Below are 20,203 nucleotides of genomic sequence, written 5' to 3'. Positions count from 1 at the left end.
ACTATAAATCTTTGTTTCTTGCTTGTTATGAATCTTACGAGTTCATTCTTTATTTCTTTATTTTTGTGGGACGAAATTTAATTCCATCATGTCATTTAATTTCAAGTACTCTCTGTAAATTGGTTTTCAGTGATCCTTTATGGTGTAAAACATTTAGGATTTCTAGTTCTCCGTGATTTCCATTATGTGTCAGCTGAAGGCTTACACACATGCAGAACACATCCTGTTTCTTTAACAGTGTCGATTGGTTTCATTCTCATTGGATGGTAGAAAGAGTGGTTATGCACCAATAGCATACCGACCTGTACAAAGCAATCTAGTCCCTGCCCCCATGCAGTCTGAGCGCTCTGAACGCGCGGAGCTCGATGAGATGTTGATGAGTTCTCATTTTTTAGGACGTGGGAATTCTCAATTTTAATTTAAAGGCAAGTAAAAACCCATTTAAACATAGCTTTATGGATATTTTAACTCTCATGGATTTAGTTGTCATGATAAAGAAGATCTCGACCGGAATTAATGTTCTATAGCGGACAGAGGATGACAAAGAGAACGGGATTCAGAGACTGGAGATGGCAGGCGCTCTGGTGGCATCATTTATTCCTCTTGTGGACTACAATAGACGGACAGACTCGTTACAACATCCCGGAGGAGCTAAAACAGGGTTCTGTGGTCGGAAATCTCGCCAAAGATCTTGGTTTGGGATTATCAGACATTCTCGTTCGCAAATTGCGGGTCGCCTCTGAGGCTGGTAAGCAGTATTTTAGCGTGAATGCGGGGAAGGGCGAGCTGGTGGTGAACGACAGAATAGACAGAGAGGCTTTATGCGGACAAAGCGCCAGCTGTGTTCTGCCTTTGCAGGTAGTTGTTGAAAATCCTCTGCAGTCACATCGAATTGAGGTAGAAATAAGAGACACGAACGACAATTTCCCTCATTTTGTTACAGAGGAGATTAATCTTAGAATACCGGAATCCGTTGCGCTGGGCAAACGTTTTCCTCTAGAGAGCGCGGAGGACCCTGATGTTGGAAGCAATTCTATTAAGACGTACTCTTTGAGCAAAAACGAATATTTTTCTCTCAAATATAAAGACACAAAAAATGGTAAAGCAGTACCGGAATTAGTGTTAGAGAAGACGTTAGACCGGGAAAAGAACGGTCTTCATCAGCTGCTGCTTACAGCACTCGACGGTGGAAACCCTGTCACATCCGGAACCTGTCAAATTATCATTACTGTAGTTGATACTAATGACAATTTTCCTGTATTCAGCGAAAATGAATATAAAGTATCTCTAAAAGAGAACAGTCCCAAAGGAACATTTGTAGTAAATCTGACAGCAACAGACGCCGACGAAGGTCTGAATGGTGAAATCAAATATTCTTTCGGATCGCGTACTCCGGATAATGTTTTATCAACATTTGAAATCAACGAAATGACAGGAGATATCGTTTTGAAAGGACCGTTAGATTACGAGAGTTCAATATCATACCTCATCGATATAACAGCTAAAGACAAAGGCACTCCTGAAATGGAGGGTCACTGTCGTGTACAGTTGGACATAGAGGACGTAAATGATAACGCTCCAGAAATTGTGATAACTTCGAAACCCAGTTCGGTGCGTGAGGACGCAGCGAGTGACACAGTAGTGGCGTTAATCAGTGCGAGGGACGCGGACTCTGGTGATAACGGGAAAGTGGCGTTAAAACTCCCCAAACGTTTTCCTTTTAAACTGAAACCATCGTTCTCTAATAATTACGAACTGGTTACCAGCGGTCCTTTAGACAGAGAGAGATTCTCTGAGTATAATATTGAGATAACAGCCACTGATTCAGGCTCTCCTCCTCTGTCCAGTACGAAAATCATTCCTGTCAGCATCTCTGATGTGAATGACAACCCTCCTGTGTTCACTCAGCCCTCCTACAATGTCTATTTAAAAGAGAATGGGGTACCAGGATCTATACTGTACTCAGTATCAGCATCCGACCTGGATTCTGGTGAAAACGCCAAAATCTCCTACTCCATACTGGACTCCAGAGTGCAGGACGTTTCTGTCTCGTCTTACGTTTACATGAACTCAGATAACGGCAGCATCTACAGCATGCACTCGTTTGACTACGAGAAGGTGAAGGTGTTTCAGATCCAGGTTCAGGCAAAGGACCAGGGCTCTCCGTCTCTCAGCTGCAACGCCACCGTCCATGTTTTTATCCTGGACCAGAACGACAATGCCCCCTCCGTCATTTACCCCTCCTCCGCTGCCCAGGGCTCCCTCTCTCATCAGAGGATGCCCCGCTCCGCCAAAGCGGGTCACCTGGTTACCAAGGTGACGGCCGTGGACGCCGACTCGGGCCATAATGCCTGGATCTCCTACAGACTGGCGGAGGCCACAGACGCCTCTCTGTTCACGGTCAATCTGTACACAGGGGAGGTGAGGACTAAACGCGCTGTGTCCGAGCAGGACGACTCCTCTCAGAGGCTGCTTCTAGAGGTGAAAGACGACGGAGAACCGCTCCAGTCTGCCACCGTCACGGTGTCCATCCTGCTGGAGGACGGCCTCCAGGAGCCCATCTTAGACCTCCGACAGAAAGTGTCCGAGCCCAGCAAGAAAACTGGGAGAATCACCCTTTATCTGATCGTGTCTCTGGCCTCGGTGTCCGTGCTGTCTCTGGTGACGTTTGTCATCTTAGCGGTGAAATGCGTGAGGAACAGCAGGAGCAGCGGTAGTTGCTGCGTGAGACGGAGCGACTGTGATGATTACAAGAACCCCAACAGAAACCTGCAGCTTCAGCTCAACACCGATGGACCCATAAAGTACGTGGAGGTCCTGGGAGGAGACATGTTGTCTCAGAGTCAGTCGTTCAGGTCCTGCATGTCCCCCATGTCAGAGTACAGTGATTTCACTCTGATCAAACCCAGCAGCACCAGTGACTTTAAGGAGGTGATCAGTGTCCTGGATGCGTCTTTACCCGACAGCACCTGGACCTTTGAGAGCCAGCAGGTGAGCAGAGAATAAAATTATCTTTACCACTTTGTAATATTTTACAAGCATTACTGAGGAGTTAAATTTTGAGGAATGAACAAGGAAATGATTACTAGTCATCCAACAGCTAATGAGTTTGTTAATGTATTGAGATGGTATTGATAACTTACTAATCAACTGATTATTAAAGAAGTCAGAAATCAAGGAGGACTTTGTTCTGATATCCCTGGAAATATAGTGATAATATCTTTATTGTTCATTACGGAAATCATTGGGGAAACAGAGATGAATTATTTGTTCTTTTGAATGTCTTCTTCATGAGTGGCTCCTGATAAATTCTTAGCAGCTGGTGAATGACACCAAAACTCAAACTGGTGACTAATTTTTCAGCGTAAATCATCGGTTTCCTTCACGTCTTGATGACATTGTTGATTTTACAGCGGCTTATTAGACCCGTTTTATGTCATTATAATATGATTATTAACCCTCTTTGTGTCCTGTAATTACAAATGAAGTTATTTAACCTGCCTAATTTGTTGTTTGGTCTGTCTTAACCTGTATGAAAGTTTGATATAATGTCACATATGCAGCTGCGCACATTTGACTTTGAAATTTACATGCACTGAATGTAGTTGCTATGAGACATCAAGGCAGAGTCTGATTGTGACTGGATGATTGTGTGATTAAAGCAACTAAAACATATCAAGTGCAACAACTTGGAGGATATGAGAGTGACTTGTGTTATTTTAAGTTGTTTAATAAATATTTTGCAGTGGACCAGAGGTCTCATGTCGCAAAAGGCTTTATTTATTTAAGCTTGGATATCATTTTTGCAAATCTTAAAAATATAAGTGAGTGTATTTTTAGAATTTGCAGTATCAATTAATATACAGGAGTGGTTCAAAGCATATCATAAAATATTGACCTTAATTTAATAAACTGCCCGTTTTTTGCATTGCCTGTAGTAAACGTTGCAATTGTCAGTCTTTGAATTGCAGTACTGGGTCCGGACCACACTGCTGTGTTAGTCTTATTGGATGCTGGGTGGAGTCTCTGCACCAATAGCATTAAGAGTTGTACAAAGAGATCTACTCCCTCCCCCGTCATCCAGCACTAGAGCAGTACGGTGCTTTGAGCTCGACGTGAAGGATGCGATTGACGACTCTGACTAAATAATACACGTCGTATTTGGACCACATGATGCATAAATATGGCTGTATGTGGAGTTCATCCAGTCCATCTTTGTTGGATTTTCTATCTGACGTCTTTTTGGGCAGTATTTTAACGGGTATTGACGTCGTATTCTAACGGACCGGGGATGACAAAGAGAACGGGATACAGAGACTGGAGATGGCAGGCGCTCTGGTGGCATCATTTCTTCCTCTTGTGGACTACAATAGACGGACAGACTCGTTACAGCATCCCGGAGGAGCTGGAACTAGGCTCTATGGTTGGAAATCTAGCCAAAGATCTGGGTTTGGGACTATCAGATATTTTTGACCGTAAGCTGCGCGTTGCCTCGGAGGCTGGTAAGCAGTATTTCAGCGTGAATGCTGCGAAGGGCGAGCTGGTGGTGAACGACAGAATAGACAGAGAGGCTTTATGCGGACAAAGCGCCAGCTGCGTTCTACCTCTGCAGGTTGTTTTAGAGAACCCGTTACATTTACATCGGATTGAAGTGGAAATAAGAGACGTAAATGACAATGCCCCTAGTTTTCGGAAAAGCGATCACATTATAGAAATAGCCGAATCCACCGCTGTAGGTGCACATTTTCCCTTAGAGAATGCAGAGGATAGCGATGTTGGCAGTAACGGATTAAAGACGTATACACTCAGCAAAGATGACTGCTTCACTGTTAAAGTTAAAGAAATTGAAAATGGACGAAAGATACCAGAACTTGTGTTAAATAAACAATTAGATCGAGAGAAAAAGGCAATTCACAATTTATTTCTCACTGCTGTGGATGGCGGAAATCCGGTGAAGTCTGGGACTTCAAAAATAACCGTAAAAGTGCTTGATAATAACGACAATCGACCATTATTCGAAAATACTTTTTATAAAATCGCTGTTCAGGAAAACAGTGAAAACGGATCCTTTCTAATTAGTACTAAAGCAACTGATATAGACGAGGGTCCGAATGGAGAGATTGAGTATTCGCTTGGTATTCACACACCGCCGTCGGTGCTGTCACTATTCCACATAGATGCGGTGACAGGTGACATATTTTTAAAAAAACAGCTGGACCACGAAACTCAGGCTTCATATAGAATAGATATCAGTGCAAAAGACAAAGGCTTGCCGAGGATGGAGGGGCACTGTAGTGTGCAGGTGGATGTTTTAGACGTAAATGATAACGCTCCAGAAATAGTTCTGACTTCAAACCCCACCTCTGTGCCTGAAGACTCTAGCAGCGGGACGGTGGTGGCTTTACTCAGTGTCCGTGACATTGATGCTGGTGATAACGGGAAAGTGGCGTTGAAACTCCCCAAACAATTTCCTTTTGCTCTTAAGCCGTCATTTTCTAATAATTACGCACTGGTTACCAGCGGTCCTTTAGACAGAGAGAGATTCTATGAGTATAATATTGAGATAACAGCCACTGATTCAGGCTCTCCTCCTCTGTCCAGTAAGAAAATCATTCCTGTCAGCATCTCTGATGTGAATGACAACCCTCCTGTGTTCACTCAGCCCTCCTACAATGTCTATTTAAAAGAGAATGGGGTACCAGGATCTATTCTGTACTCAGTATCAGCATCCGACCTGGATTCTGGAGAAAACGCCAAAATCTCCTACTCCATACTGGACTCCAGAGTGCAGGACGTTTCTGTCTCGTCTTACGTTTACATGAACTCAGATAACGGCAGCATCTACAGCATGCACTCGTTTGACTACGAGAAGGTGAAGGTGTTTCAGATCCAGGTTCAGGCAAAGGACCAGGGCTCTCCGTCTCTCAGCAGCAACGCCACCGTCCATGTTTTTATCCTGGACCAGAACGACAATGCCCCCTCCGTCATTTACCCCTCCTCCGCTGCCCAGGGCTCCCTCTCTCATCAGAGGATGCCCCGCTCCGCCAAAGCGGGTCACCTGGTTACCAAGGTGACGGCCGTGGACGCCGACTCGGGCCATAACGCCTGGATCTCCTACAGACTGGCGGAGGCCACAGACGCCTCTCTGTTCACGGTCAATCTGTACACAGGGGAGGTGAGGACTAAACGCGCTGTGTCCGAGCAGGACGACTCCTCTCAGAGGCTGCTTCTAGAGGTGAAAGACGACGGAGAACCGCTCCAGTCTGCCACCGTCACGGTGTCCATCCTGCTGGAGGACGGCCTCCCGGAGCCCATCTTAGACCTCCGACAGAAAGTGTCCGAGCCCAGCAAGAAAACTGGGAGAATCACCCTTTATCTGATCGTGTCTCTGGCCTCGGTGTCCGTGCTGTCTCTGGTGACGTTTGTCATCTTAGCGGTGAAATGCGTGAGGAACAGCAGGAGCAGCGGTAGTTGCTGCGTGAGACGGAGCGACTGTGATGATTACAAGAACCCCAACAGAAACCTGCAGCTTCAGCTCAACACCGATGGACCCATAAAGTACGTGGAGGTCCTGGGAGGAGACATGTTGTCTCAGAGTCAGTCGTTCAGGTCCTGCATGTCCCCCATGTCAGAGTACAGTGATTTCACTCTGATCAAACCCAGCAGCACCAGTGACTTTAAGGAGGTGATCAGTGTCCTGGATGCGTCTTTACCCGACAGCACCTGGACCTTTGAGAGCCAGCAGGTGAGCAGAGAATAAAAAGCAGCTATTGAACCTCTGATAACTGTTTCGATAGAGCTGAAAATAAATATAATTTATCATTGTGTTTTTAAAAAAAAATGATATAAAGGTTTTCAGGACATCTGTCAATACATCGTCCTGCTTATATTTCCATTGCCCTTCCTGAAATATTTCAGCACCACAGAGGCAGACAGCGACTCTTTGTGGAATGAAAGAAAACGACATTACAACTATTATTTTTCTTATTATTATTGCTTTTATTGTCACTATTAGTAGTGGTGGTGATGGTCGTGGTGGTGGTAGTATTTCATTAATCATAAACTGAGCATTTTCCTTCTTAAGCAAAAATGTATTTACAGACTATATGATGATTTTTACTGTTTTAATATACCTCTATTTGTTTTTCTTTATTTGTTAAACTTTAAATTTGGGCTTGTGTTTTCATTAGCTGCATATTCTAATATTATATTCAAAAATATATTGGCAAACAATAAAACATGAGCAACGAGCTCTGGTTTTAATTATGTGTTCAACTTCCACTGAACTTAGCTCGATGATTTCTGGTTTTGCTCTTCATGCACTTGAAATGTGCTGATTTTTACTGGGTTTACTTTGGTACTTTTGCTGCATATTTTTTCCTCATAATGCATATTTATATATTTTGATTTTCCCACTCCGCACATTGAGTTCTCAATTGAAGTGGGAAACCACAGAGATTAGATTAAATGTTCAGCCTTTTGTCACAATAGTGTAAAGGCGGACTGTCATACGGCGGTTATGTCTTTAAGAACAGGGTTCTGCCTCTTCCTATTGGACGCCTGTGATGCATGCTGTGCTCCAATCACACACAGAATTGTACAAAGAGATCTACCCTTCCCCCTCGGAGGCTCAGCACGGTAAACCTTAACAGTGTGTAGAGATGGAGCACGGTGGGTGACACACTCGTGTCCCAGAGATGAAGAGGGGATCGATTATTTCAGCTTTGGCATGACAAAAAAAAAAAGTGATTCGCACATTCTTTTGGGAATATCCACTGCATATTGGATTGGAATATTTAGATTTTCGTGATGAGAAGTAACGCATTCTAACGGACCGGGGATGACAAAGAGAACGGGATGCAGAGACTGGAGATGGCAGGCGCTCTGGTGGCATCATTTCTTCGTCTTGTGGACTACAATAGACGGACAGACTCGTTACAGCGTCCCGGAGGAACTAAAACAGGGTTCTGTGGTAGGAAATCTAGCCAAAGATCTGGGTTTGAGACTCTCTGAGATATTTGATCGTAAACTGCGCGTTACCTCGGAGGCTGGTAAGCAGTATTTCAGTGTGGATGCAGGGAAGGGCGAGCTGGTGGTGAACGACAGAATAGACAGAGAGGCTTTATGCGGACAAAGCGCCAGCTGCGTTCTACCTTTGCAGGTTGTTCTTGAAAAACCTCTTAGTTTACACCGACTTGAGGTCGAAATTAAAGACATGAATGACAATTCGCCTAGTTTTCATACAAAAGAACTGTCCTTAAAAATCTCTGAATCAGCAGCGGTGGGAACCCGTTTTTCTCTAGAGAGCGCAGAAGATTCTGACGTTGGTAGCAATTCAGTGAAATCCTACGTGTTATCAAAAAACGACTGTTTTTTACTTAAAATGAAGGAGATCGAGGACGGCAAAACAGTTCCAGAGTTAGTGCTAGAGAAGCCCCTCGACCGAGAAAAGAAGGCAGTTCATCAGCTGCAGCTCACTGCGCTGGACGGAGGAAACCCAGTCATGTCTGGAACGTCGGAGATCATTATCACCGTGCTAGACGCGAACGACAATTTTCCAATTTTCGATAAGAGTGTATATAAAGTCTCTTTAGATGAAAATATTGCAAAAAATTCTTTCGTTATCAAAGTAACAGCAGCTGATGCTGACGAGGGGCCGAACGCAGCTCTCACGTTTTCGTTTAGCTCGCGAACACCCGATTCCTTCTTAACAGTGTTTAAAATAAATTCATTAACAGGAGAAATACATTTAATAGGAGACTTAGATTACGAGAGAACGACATCGTACAAAGTTGAAATAACTGCGAAAGACAATGGTTTTCCGGAAATGGAGAGTCACTGTCGTCTACAGATAGATGTCCTAGATATTAATGATAACACTCCAGAAATTATTATCACTTCTGAACCGCAGCCGGTGCGTGAAGACGCAGTTGGCGGCACAGTGGTGGGTTTGCTCAACACGCGTGATGCTGATTCCGGAAATAACAGCAAAGTAACATTACAGGTAACAAAAGGGGTTCCTTTCGCTTTAAAAACATCGTTCTCTAATAATTACGCACTGGTTACCAGCGGTCCGTTAGACAGAGAGAGATTTTCTGAGTATAATATTGAGATAACAGCCACTGATTCAGGGTCTCCTCCTCTGTCCAGTAAGACAATTATTCCTGTCAGCATCTCTGATGTGAATGACAACCCTCCTGTGTTCACTCAGCCCTCCTACAATGTCTATTTAAAAGAGAATGGGGTACCAGGATCTATACTGTACTCAATATCAGCATCTGACCTGGATTCTGGAGAAAACGCCAAAATCTCCTACTCCATACTGGACTCCAGAGTGCAGGACGTTTCTGTCTCGTCTTACGTTTACATGAACTCAGATAACGGCAGCATCTACAGCATGCACTCGTTTGACTACGAGAAGGTGAAGGTGTTTCAGATCCAGGTTCAGGCAAAGGACCAGGGCTCTCCGTCTCTCAGCAGCAACGCCACCGTCCATGTTTTTATCCTGGACCAGAACGACAATGCCCCCTCCGTCATTTACCCCTCCTCCGCTGCCCAGGGCTCCCTCTCTCATCAGAGGATGCCCCGCTCCGCCAAAGCGGGTCACCTGGTTACCAAGGTGACGGCCGTGGACGCCGACTCGGGCCATAACGCCTGGATCTCCTACAGACTGGCGGAGGCCACAGACGCCTCTCTGTTCACGGTCAATCTGTACACAGGGGAGGTGAGGACTAAACGCGCTGTGTCCGAGCAGGACGACTCCTCTCAGAGGCTGCTTCTAGAGGTGAAAGACGACGGAGAACCGCTCCAGTCTGCCACCGTCACGGTGTCCATCCTGCTGGAGGACGGCCTCCAGGAGCCCATCTTAGACCTCCGACAGAAAGTGTCCGAGCCCAGCAAGAAAACTGGGAGAATCACCCTTTATCTGATCGTGTCTCTGGCCTCGGTGTCTGTGCTGTCTCTGGTGACGTTTGTCATCTTAGCGGTGAAATGCGTGAGGAACAGCAGGAGCAGCGGTAGTTGCTGCGTGAGACGGAGCGACTGTGATGATTACAAGAACCCCAACAGAAACCTGCAGCTTCAGCTCAACACCGACGGACCCATAAAGTACGTGGAGGTCCTGGGAGGAGACATGTTGTCTCAGAGTCAGTCGTTCAGGTCCTGCATGTCCCCCATGTCAGAGTACAGTGATTTCACTCTGATCAAACCCAGCAGCACCAGTGACTTTAAGGAGGTGATCAGTGTCCTGGATGCGTCTTTACCCGACAGCACCTGGACCTTTGAGAGCCAGCAGGTGAGAAGAACCTCGTAGTTGAGCTACTTTGCATGTGATTTTTCTACGCTCTCTATTTAATTGGCCTCTGATATCAGTACTCCAGGCTTACACTTTCAATATTTCACATGACTATGTATTATTGTTTTATTTTTTTGTAATTGTTGTTGTCAGATATGTAATGCAAATAATTTATTTAGACCTTCATAACGACATCATTTCAATTAAGAGCAACGCATAAAAGCAATGGTGGCCTCTTGGATTTTTTTTTTGTTCATGTACTTCTATTCTCAGATTTGAGTTAAAATTTCACACTAGCCTGATACAGTATTTAATTTTGCTCTAAACGTCTCTTCTATGTCAAACATATTTCATAATCAGCTTTGTTTGTGTGAAGGTGTATTATGAAATTGAGGAATGCTTCCTTCAAAACTTCTATTAAAACGTGTTTCAGCACCACTCTGGTGGACAACGACATGTTGAATCGGACTGATCACATGCACTGAACTGCTTTCAGCATCTCCTCTGCCAATAGTGTCATCTTTTTCAGATTAAATTCATACAGTTGTTTCAATCCAAACTTACAACAGTCAGTAGACAAATTATGTATTTTAACCCATTCAAATGTATTTTATTGTCATCACTTGAGACGTTTAACATCATTCATTTTCACGCACTCAATGTATTGAGGTAGATTTTTTTGAAGGGAGGCTGCGTCTTTAAAAGCACTGAACACTTCGTTGCTATTGGATTGCACAGATTGCTCATGTGCACCAATCACACGCAGCACTGTACAAAGAGATCGACTCCCCCACCCCCTCCCCTATGCAGGCTACAGGACCGTACACATTTTCAGTGTGGAAGGCTGGACGAGAGGTATAGTGACGCTCTTATCGTGGTTGCACAAATAAAATAATTTTCATTTTTGCAAGCAGCGATTTTTCCTCCTTACCAGGGATTCATATTTTATGAAAATGGATGGTACCTGTCTGCTTTCTGATTACATCACTGGAAAATATTTCTAACGGTTCGGAGATGACAAAGACAATAGGATACAGGGACTGGAGATGGTTTGTTCTTTGGTGGCATCATTTCTTTCTCTTGTGGACTACAATAGACGGACAGACTCGTTACAGCATCCCGGAGGAGCTAAAAGAGGGTTCTGTGGTAGGAAATCTAGCCAAAGATCTGGGTTTGGGACTGTCTGAGATTTTTGACCGTAAACTGCGGGTCGCGTCGGAGGCTGGTAAGCAGTATTTCAGCGTGAATGCGGGGAAGGGCGAGCTGGTGGTGAACGACAGAATAGACAGAGAGGCTTTATGCGGACAAAGCGACAGCTGTGTGTTGCCTCTGCAAGTAGTCATTGATAAACCATTACAGCTTCATCGAGTTGAGGTGGAAATACAAGATATAAATGATAATTCTCCAATATTCCCGTCGCAAGAAATAGTATTACAAATAGCGGAATCCACAGCGGCCGGGGCACGTTTTCCGCTTGAATTTGCGCAAGATTTCGATGTCGGAGTAAATTCTGTGAGATCCTATACCTTGAGTAAAGGAGACTTTTTTATCTTAAAGATAAAAGATGTGTCGGGTGGAAGAAAAGTCCCAGAGCTAGTCTTGTCTAAATCACTGGACAGAGAAAACAGGTCGATTCATCAGCTTCAACTAACGGCGATAGACGGAGGAAACCCGGTGAAATCCGGAACTTCGCAGATAACCATAAATGTGCTTGATAACAACGATAACTTCCCCGTATTTGAGAAAAACTCTTACAAAGTCTCAATCATTGAAAATAGTGTACAGGGCTCTTCTATTCTGAAACTTGCAGCGAAAGATACTGATGAAGGTCCAAATGGAGAAGTCGAGTACTCATTTGGAAAGCACACACCAGAAATGATCCCCTCTGTGTTTAATATTGATTCACTAACCGGGGAAATACGTCTGATAGGAAAACTAGATTTCGAAACAAATGCAAATTATGAAATCGACATTTGCGCAAGAGACAAAGGAACTCCTCGGATGGAGGGACATTGTACTGTCCACATTGAAGTGTTAGATGTAAACGATAATGCTCCGATTATTTTTCTCACATCCCAACCAAACTCTGTACCCGAGGACGCACCACGTGGTACTGTATTAGCTCTAATCAGTGCCAAAGATCTGGATTCCGGTGACAACGGTAAAGTGATGTTACACCTCCCGAAAGGATCTGCCTTTAGTCTAAAACCATCATTCTCTAATAATTACGCACTGGTTACCGGTGGTGCTTTAGACAGAGAGACTTTTTCGCTGTACAGTATTGAAATAACAGCCACCGATTCAGGCTCTCCTCCTCTGTCCAGTAAGAAAACGATAAATGTCAGCATCTCTGATGTGAATGACAACCCTCCTGTGTTCACTCAGCCCTCCTACAATGTCTATTTAAAAGAGAATGGGGTACCAGGATCTATACTGTACTCAGTATCAGCATCCGACCTGGATTCTGGAGAAAACGCCAAAATCTCCTACTCCATACTGGACTCCAGAGTGCAGGACGTTTCTGTCTCGTCTTACGTTTACATGAACTCAGATAACGGCAGCATCTACAGCATGCACTCGTTTGACTACGAGAAGGTGAAGGTGTTTCAGATCCAGGTTCAGGCAAAGGACCAGGGCTCTCCGTCTCTCAGCAGCAACGCCACCGTCCATGTTTTTATCCTGGACCAGAACGACAATGCCCCCTCCGTCATTTACCCCTCCTCCGCTGCCCAGGGCTCCCTCTCTCATCAGAGGATGCCCCGCTCCGCCAAAGCGGGTCACCTGGTTACCAAGGTGACGGCCGTGGACGCCGACTCGGGCCATAACGCCTGGATCTCCTACAGACTGGCGGAGGCCACAGACGCCTCTCTGTTCACGGTCAATCTGTACACAGGGGAGGTGAGGACTAAACGCGCTGTGTCCGAGCAGGACGACTCCTCTCAGAGGCTGCTTCTAGAGGTGAAAGACGACGGAGAACCGCTCCAGTCTGCCACCGTCACGGTGTCCATCCTGCTGGAGGACGGCCTCCAGGAGCCCATCTTAGACCTCCGACAGAAAGTGTCCGAGCCCAGCAAGAAAACTGGGAGAATCACCCTTTATCTGATCGTGTCTCTGGCCTCGGTGTCCGTGCTGTCTCTGGTGACGTTTGTCATCTTAGCGGTGAAATGCGTGAGGAACAGCAGGAGCAGCGGTAGTTGCTGCGTGAGACGGAGCGACTGTGATGATTACAAGAACCCCAACAGAAACCTGCAGCTTCAGCTCAACACCGATGGACCCATAAAGTACGTGGAGGTCCTGGGAGGAGACATGTTGTCTCAGAGTCAGTCGTTCAGGTCCTGCATGTCCCCCATGTCAGAGTACAGTGATTTCACTCTGATCAAACCCAGCAGCACCAGTGACTTTAAGGAGGTGATCAGTGTCCTGGATGCGTCTTTACCCGACAGCACCTGGACCTTTGAGAGCCAGCAGGTGAGCAGAGAATAAACACTCGCGTTTTCATCTGACTTATTTATACACTATCCATTTGCTCATATGACGAATTATGGACTCAAACAGTTTTTGTTACGATACCTGCGTGGTGAATGATAAGCGGAACGAAATAAGTTTTTCTTTCCTTTATTGAACCGGGCACTCAATTAAACACAGGCACATTACGCGTGTCGCGCCAAAACAGAACAAGCGCATTATAATTACATGTAACAACTTCCGGGTACAACAGGAAGTCCCGCAGTAAGAGCGCTACATAATCGTATTTATCAGTTTTAAATTATCATTGATTCGTAAAACTTTTTATTAGCCTCGACATTCATTCAGATGATATTACAGCTTTTCGAAAATCAAGGCTTGTTCTTCTAGACATGTGTGTATATTACAACGTTTCTTTATATCGGGCTATCTTTTAAAAGATATTACCTGTTTCCGGTGCGTTAATTGTCCTCGTGTTGCGAACCATGCACCTAATTAAGGAAATGAACAGTTTTGCTGCCGTGTTGAAAGTTCAGTTTTCGTTACATAATTTATGGTATTTCTCCAATACAATGATTTAAACATCATGATCTGTTTTCTGTGTTCTTGTTATTTGTTCACACATTATACCAACTTGTTATCCACGGAGTAATCCGTTTGTTTATCGAAATGACACGTGGGTATAATGTAGTTCTGCCGTAAATTCCCTGGAGAGGATAAAGTCCACCACCATTATTCACGTAACGGGAATAGAGTTTCAATAAATTTTCTTCATCCTTGAATGTTTCAGATCAGAAAGATTTTTATTGTCAATGATTCGTTGTTTAATCCTAGTGTTAACAACTGTCATTGTGTTACAAGAGGCACGCATTTTACTTTTATTTTTGAGGCCCCTGGTGGCAGACCATTTTATACTTAAAAAAAAGATTTGAAATAGCAAATAAAAATGACAGATTATAATGCTAAACATAGTTAATGGTAGAAAGCATGGAGTGCAATATATATATATATATATATATATATATATATATATATATATATATATATATAGTTTTTAAAGAAACCACAAACAAATTCGTTCTTTGTTAAAAATTATTAATGTGTTGGCAATTACCCTTTTAAATTTAAGTCCACATGTGTTTTATAATTAAAATCCTTATATTTTCTTTAGTGCTTTTGTTGTTTTTTGTTGTTCGTGGTTATATTGTGAACACATATTATTGCTCCATTCGTACCGTCAGAGACATTCATCGGTGTTTGTGACCTAGAGGAGTGCAGCAGCTTGAGCAGTTCGTTCTATGTGATTGGATAGCAAGGATTGACGCTGTGAACCAATAGCATGCAGGACTGTACAAAGAGATCTATTCCATCCCCCATTCAGTCTCACAACGGTAACCCTCACAGTGCTACGAGCTGCAGAGATGTGAAGATGTGAGGAGATGTTCTTATTCGAAAGCAACCGAAATATTGTATATTTGGATACCAAATATTTAAGCAGTTATTAGGAAATAGGAACATTTCTGTTGGATATGGATTTGGAAATTGGGATGAGGAATAATACTTCTAAGGGAGATAATGTGTTCTAACGGACCGGGGATGACAAAGAGAACGGGATGCAGAGACTGGAGATGGCAGGCGCTCTGGTGGCATCATTTCTTCCTCTTGTGGACTACAATAGACGGACAGACTCGTTACAACATCCCGGAGGAACTAAAACAGGGTTCTGTGGTAGGAAATCTCGCCAAAGATCTGGGATTGGGACTATCAGATATTTATGACCGTAAATTGCGTGTCGACTCTGAGGCTGGTAAGCAGTATTTCAGTGTGGATCCGGTGAAGGGCGAGCTGGTGGTGAATGACAGAATAGATAGAGAGGCTTTATGCGGACAAAGCGACAGCTGCGTATTGACTTTACAAGTTCTAACAGAGAATCCGCTGCAGCTACACCGGATAGAAGTAGAGATAAGAGATATTAATGATAATTCTCCCAATTTTTTAAGAGGGGAAAGATCATTAAAGATAGCAGAATCTACTGCCACGGGCATTCGTTTCCCTCTTGATACTGCACAAGACCAGGATGTTGGTAGTAATTCAGTGAAGTCTTACACTCTGAGTAAAAACGAGTGTTTTAGTTTGAAAATAAAAGAGCTCTCTGGAAATAGACAGGTTCCGGAGCTCGTTTTAGAAAAATCTCTCGACAGGGAGAAAAAAGATGTTCATCAGTTATTGTTGACGGCAAAGGATGGCGGTAATCCGGTCAAAACTGGTACCTCAAAAATAATGATTGTTGTACTCGACAACAATGATAATGTGCCCGTTTTCAAACGACCACAGTACAACGTAACTGTAAACGAAAATAGCGCCTCTGGTTCTGTGCTCGTTAAAGTTGAAGCGACAGACGCAGACGAAGGTGTGAATGGGGAGATTGAATATTCGTTTGCCGAAAATACACCAAAATCGCTCTTATCTATATTTCAACTGGATTCAGGTACAGGTGAAATATCCTTAGCGGGTCCGTTAGATTATGAAAGTAGTCCAGTGCATGAAATACGTATTACTGCAAAAGATAAAGGGATGCCTGAGATGGAGGGGCACTGTCGTGTGCAAGTAGTAGTAATAGATATTAATGACAATATACCAGAAATAGTTCTCACTTCAAACCCCACCCCAATACGTGAGGACGCACCAAGAGGCACAGTGATAGCTTTAATCAGGGCACGGGATCTTGACTCCGCAGATAACGGAAAAGTGACGTTAAAGCTCGCAAAGGGATCACCCTTCAGTTTAAAAGCATCGTTTTCTAATAATTACGCACTGGTTACCAGCGGTCCTTTAGACAGAGAGAGATTCTCTGAGTATAATATTGAGATAACAGCCACTGATTCAGGCTCTCCTCCTCTGTCCAGTAAGAAAATCATTCCTGTCAGCATCTCTGATGTGAATGACAACCCTCCTGTGTTCACTCAGCCCTCCTACAATGTCTATTTAAAAGAGAATGGGGTACCAGGATCTATACTGTACTCAGTATCAGCATCCGACCTGGATTCTGGAGAAAACGCCAAAATCTCCTACTCCATACTGGACTCCAGAGTGCAGGACGTTTCTGTCTCGTCTTACGTTTACATGAACTCAGATAACGGCAGCATCTACAGCATGCACTCGTTTGACTACGAGAAGGTGAAGGTGTTTCAGATCCAGGTTCAGGCAAAGGACCAGGGCTCTCCGTCTCTCAGCAGCAACGCCACCGTCCATGTTTTTATCCTGGACCAGAACGACAATGCCCCCTCCGTCATTTACCCCTCCTCCGCTGCCCAGGGCTCCCTCTCTCATCAGAGGATGCCCCGCTCCGCCAAAGCGGGTCACCTGGTTACCAAGGTGACGGCCGTGGACGCCGACTCGGGCCATAACGCCTGGATCTCCTACAGACTGGCGGAGGCCACAGACGCCTCTCTGTTCACGGTCAATCTGTACACAGGGGAGGTGAGGACTAAACGCGCTGTGTCCGAGCAGGACGACTCCTCTCAGAGGCTGCTTCTAGAGGTGAAAGACGACGGAGAACCGCTCCAGTCTGCCACCGTCACGGTGTCCATCCTGCTGGAGGACGGCCTCCAGGAGCCCATCTTAGACCTCCGACAGAAAGTGTCCGAGCCCAGCAAGAAAACTGGGAGAATCACCCTTTATCTGATCGTGTCTCTGGCCTCGGTGTCCGTGCTGTCTCTGGTGACGTTTGTCATCTTAGCGGTGAAATGCGTGAGGAACAGCAGGAGCAGCGGTAGTTGCTGCGTGAGACGGAGCGACTGTGATGATTACAAGAACCCCAACAGAAACCTGCAGCTTCAGCTCAACACCGACGGACCCATAAAGTACGTGGAGGTCCTGGGAGGAGACATGTTGTCTCAGAGTCAGTCGTTCAGGTCCTGCATGTCCCCCATGTCAGAGTACAGTGATTTCACTCTGATCAAACCCAGCAGCACCAGTGACTTTAAGGAGGTGATCAGTGTCCTGGATGCGTCTTTACCCGACAGCACCTGGACCTTTGAGAGCCAGCAGGTGAGCAATATTTAGGAACAATCAGTGGTATATATATTATTTTTAACCTACAGTACACAAAAAACATCCTTTCACTTCCCTCAACAATAAGAAAAATCCTGACGTTCACGGATCTTCCAAAATCTGTTACGTCCTACTGTTTGTCTACATATTTAGAATTTGTTTTCCTCCGAAATACAACGTGCAAATTTTTTAGTTTAATGTTGACATCTGTGTCTCATCGACTGTTATTTAATTTGATGTGAAACGTGTGTTGGATGCTCGGTTTCAAGCTGACCATTTCAGCACCACAACGGCGGACAGCAACTGTGACCAGTGGGGCTCTGGCTGCTGTAAATGACCTTCACTGAAGCGCGACAAATAAAAACGAATGAATTTAATTCCCACATTTAATAGTAATAAGCATTTCAATTTTTTAAATTTTCTTAATTAATAAAATTATTATTTTTACACAACACTAAATCTGTAATCATCTAAGCATTATAGAAAGAAAGGTTCGCAATAACAGCTTGTTTCAGTGAAATGTAATTTTGCACAACACTTATTTTTATTGTATAAAATGGGAGTTTTTAACATGCCTATTTATATTAGTATTCATTTACGTCTTGAAGATGTTCAGGGAATCTCCTGGTGGTACTTCACCTGCTCTTTCAGACTGGACAAAGCGGCCAGTGTACCTTTAACTATTCCGCTCAGTCTGCTCTCATTGGATGAGAGATGGTTCCAGTGCACCAATCGCATCCAGAACTGTACAAAGAAATCTACTCCCCCATCCCCCCCGCCATTTCAGCACCAAATTGCTCTGAGTAGAAGGCGAGTGGGTAAATGGCTCATGTCCTCGGAATAAAATCTTATCATTTCAATCGTGTTTTATTTAATCACGAAAATGCACATTTTTAACGGAATATGTCACGCTGCTGGACTAGATATTTTGCTTTTATCATCTCTGTTTTTGTGAATGGAATTAATGCATTTCACTGAGTCAGTTATGACAAAGAGAACGGGATGCAGAGACTGGAGATGGCAGGCGCTCTGGTGGCATCATTTCTTCCTCTTGTGGACTACAATAGACGGACAGACTCGTTACAGCATCCCGGAGGAGCTAAAACAGGGTTCTGTGGTAGGAAATCTCGCCAAAGATCTGGGTTTGGGACTATCAGACATTTATGACCGTAAACTGCGGGTCGCCTCGGAGGCTGGTAAGCAGTATTTCAGCGTGAATGCGGGGAAGGGCGAGCTGGTGGTGAACGACAGAATAGACAGAGAGGCTTTATGCGGACAAAGCACCAGCTGTGTTCTACCTCTGCAGGTTGTGATAGAAGACCCACTTCAGTTGCACCGAATCGAAGTTGAAATCAAAGATATTAACGACAATTCTCCAAATTTCCTTTCAAAGGAGTTGTTATTAAAAATAGCGGAGTCTGCCGCAGTCGGCACACGTTTTCCTTTAGAGAGCGCAACGGACCCCGACGTTGGAAGCAATTCGTTAAAATTATACACTCTTAGTAAAAACGAGTGTTTTTCCCTAAAAGTAAAAGAAAACGAAGGCGGAAAGACTGCTCCTGAGCTTGTTTTAGAAAAGCTTCTCGATCGGGAGAAAAAATCTGTACATAAAATCTTACTTACGGCTTTAGATGGAGGGAATCCGGTCAGATCCGGAACCTCACAGATAACCATAAATGTACTTGACATTAATGATAACTTTCCCGTGTTTGAAAAAAACGTCTATAAAGTAACCCTAGGTGAAAAAAGTGCCAAGGGAACTATTGTTGTGAAGCCCAAAGCAACAGATGCAGACGAAGGTTCGAATGGTGAAATTGAATTCTCATTTGGTTCTCGGACACCAGATTCTGTGTCATCATTATTTGATATAAACCCTTTAACGGGTGAAATCACTCTGAAAGGAGAACTAGACTATGAAAGCACCCAGTTATATGACATTGATGTAGCTGCAAAAGACAAAGGCAGTCCTGAAATGGAGGGTCACTGTCACGTACAGATTAATATTTCTGATTTCAATGACAACGCTCCAGAGATAGTTCTCACTTCTCAGCCAAAACCAGTACGTGAAGACGCACCAAGTGGCACAGTGGTAGCTTTGATCAGTGCTCGGGACCTGGACTCCGGTGTTAACGGTAAAATCACGTTACACCTCAACAAAGACCGCCCTTTTCATCTGAAGCCGTCATTTTCTAACAATTACGCACTGGTTACCAGTGGTGTTTTAGATCGAGAGAAAATCTCTGAGTATAATATTGAGATAACAGCCACTGATTCAGGGTCTCCTCCTCTGTCCAGTAAGAAAATCATTCCTGTCAGCATCACTGATGTGAATGACAACCCTCCTGTGTTCACTCAGCCCTCCTACAATGTCTATTTAAAAGAGAATGGGGT

The 20,203-nt window shown here is 44.3% G+C and overlaps 5 protein-coding genes across 19 annotated transcripts in view; all 5 read left to right on the top strand.

Annotated features, from left to right (window-relative positions):
* Window positions 1-20,203, top strand: part of LOC137602779 (protocadherin gamma-A2-like) — a 208,616-nt gene that overhangs the window by 172,217 nt on the left and 16,196 nt on the right. The window lies entirely within an intron of this gene.
* On the top strand, window positions 106-3,689 carry LOC137602828 (protocadherin gamma-C5-like). Its single transcript, XM_068325885.1, has one exon. The coding sequence runs from the start codon at window positions 517-519 to the stop codon at window positions 3,004-3,006; it is 2,490 nt and encodes an 829-aa protein (XP_068181986.1). The 5' UTR covers window positions 106-516; the 3' UTR covers window positions 3,007-3,689.
* On the top strand, window positions 4,132-7,076 carry LOC137602975 (protocadherin gamma-C5-like). Its single transcript, XM_068326125.1, has one exon. It carries the CDS (start codon window positions 4,292-4,294, stop codon window positions 6,758-6,760), a length of 2,469 nt encoding a protein of 822 aa, XP_068182226.1. The 5' UTR covers window positions 4,132-4,291; the 3' UTR covers window positions 6,761-7,076.
* LOC137602964 (protocadherin gamma-C5-like) lies at window positions 7,437-10,320 on the top strand. Its single transcript, XM_068326106.1, has one exon. It carries the CDS (start codon window positions 7,841-7,843, stop codon window positions 10,310-10,312), a length of 2,472 nt encoding a protein of 823 aa, XP_068182207.1. The 5' UTR covers window positions 7,437-7,840; the 3' UTR covers window positions 10,313-10,320.
* LOC137603128 (uncharacterized) lies at window positions 11,297-17,824 on the top strand. Its single transcript, XM_068326366.1, has 2 exons — window positions 11,297-13,766; window positions 15,312-17,824. The coding sequence occupies exons 1-2, from the start codon at window positions 11,309-11,311 to the stop codon at window positions 17,822-17,824; spliced, it is 4,971 nt and encodes a 1,656-aa protein (XP_068182467.1). The 5' UTR covers window positions 11,297-11,308.

Source organism: Antennarius striatus, chromosome 10 (genome assembly GCF_040054535.1).
Source record: "Antennarius striatus isolate MH-2024 chromosome 10, ASM4005453v1, whole genome shotgun sequence".
Classification (NCBI taxonomy): domain Eukaryota; kingdom Metazoa; phylum Chordata; class Actinopteri; order Lophiiformes; family Antennariidae; genus Antennarius; species Antennarius striatus.
Note: the sequence above shows the minus strand (reverse complement) of the source record. Positions and strands in the feature narration are given on the sequence as shown.

Bases quoted from the DNA above. Each gene is read 5' to 3' on its own strand.
- LOC137602975 (XM_068326125.1), top strand. From the start codon at position 4,292: ATGACAAAGAGAACGGGATACAGAGACTGGAGATGGCAGGCGCTCTGG.
- LOC137603128 (XM_068326366.1), top strand. From the start codon at position 11,309: ATGACAAAGACAATAGGATACAGGGACTGGAGATGGTTTGTTCTTTGG. The intron at 13,767-15,311 runs GCAGAGAATAAA...AATTGGGATGAG, and splicing joins CTTTGAGAGCCAGCAGGTGA to GAATAATACTTCTAAGGGAG.
- LOC137602828 (XM_068325885.1), top strand. From the start codon at position 517: ATGTTCTATAGCGGACAGAGGATGACAAAGAGAACGGGATTCAGAGAC.
- LOC137602964 (XM_068326106.1), top strand. From the start codon at position 7,841: ATGACAAAGAGAACGGGATGCAGAGACTGGAGATGGCAGGCGCTCTGG.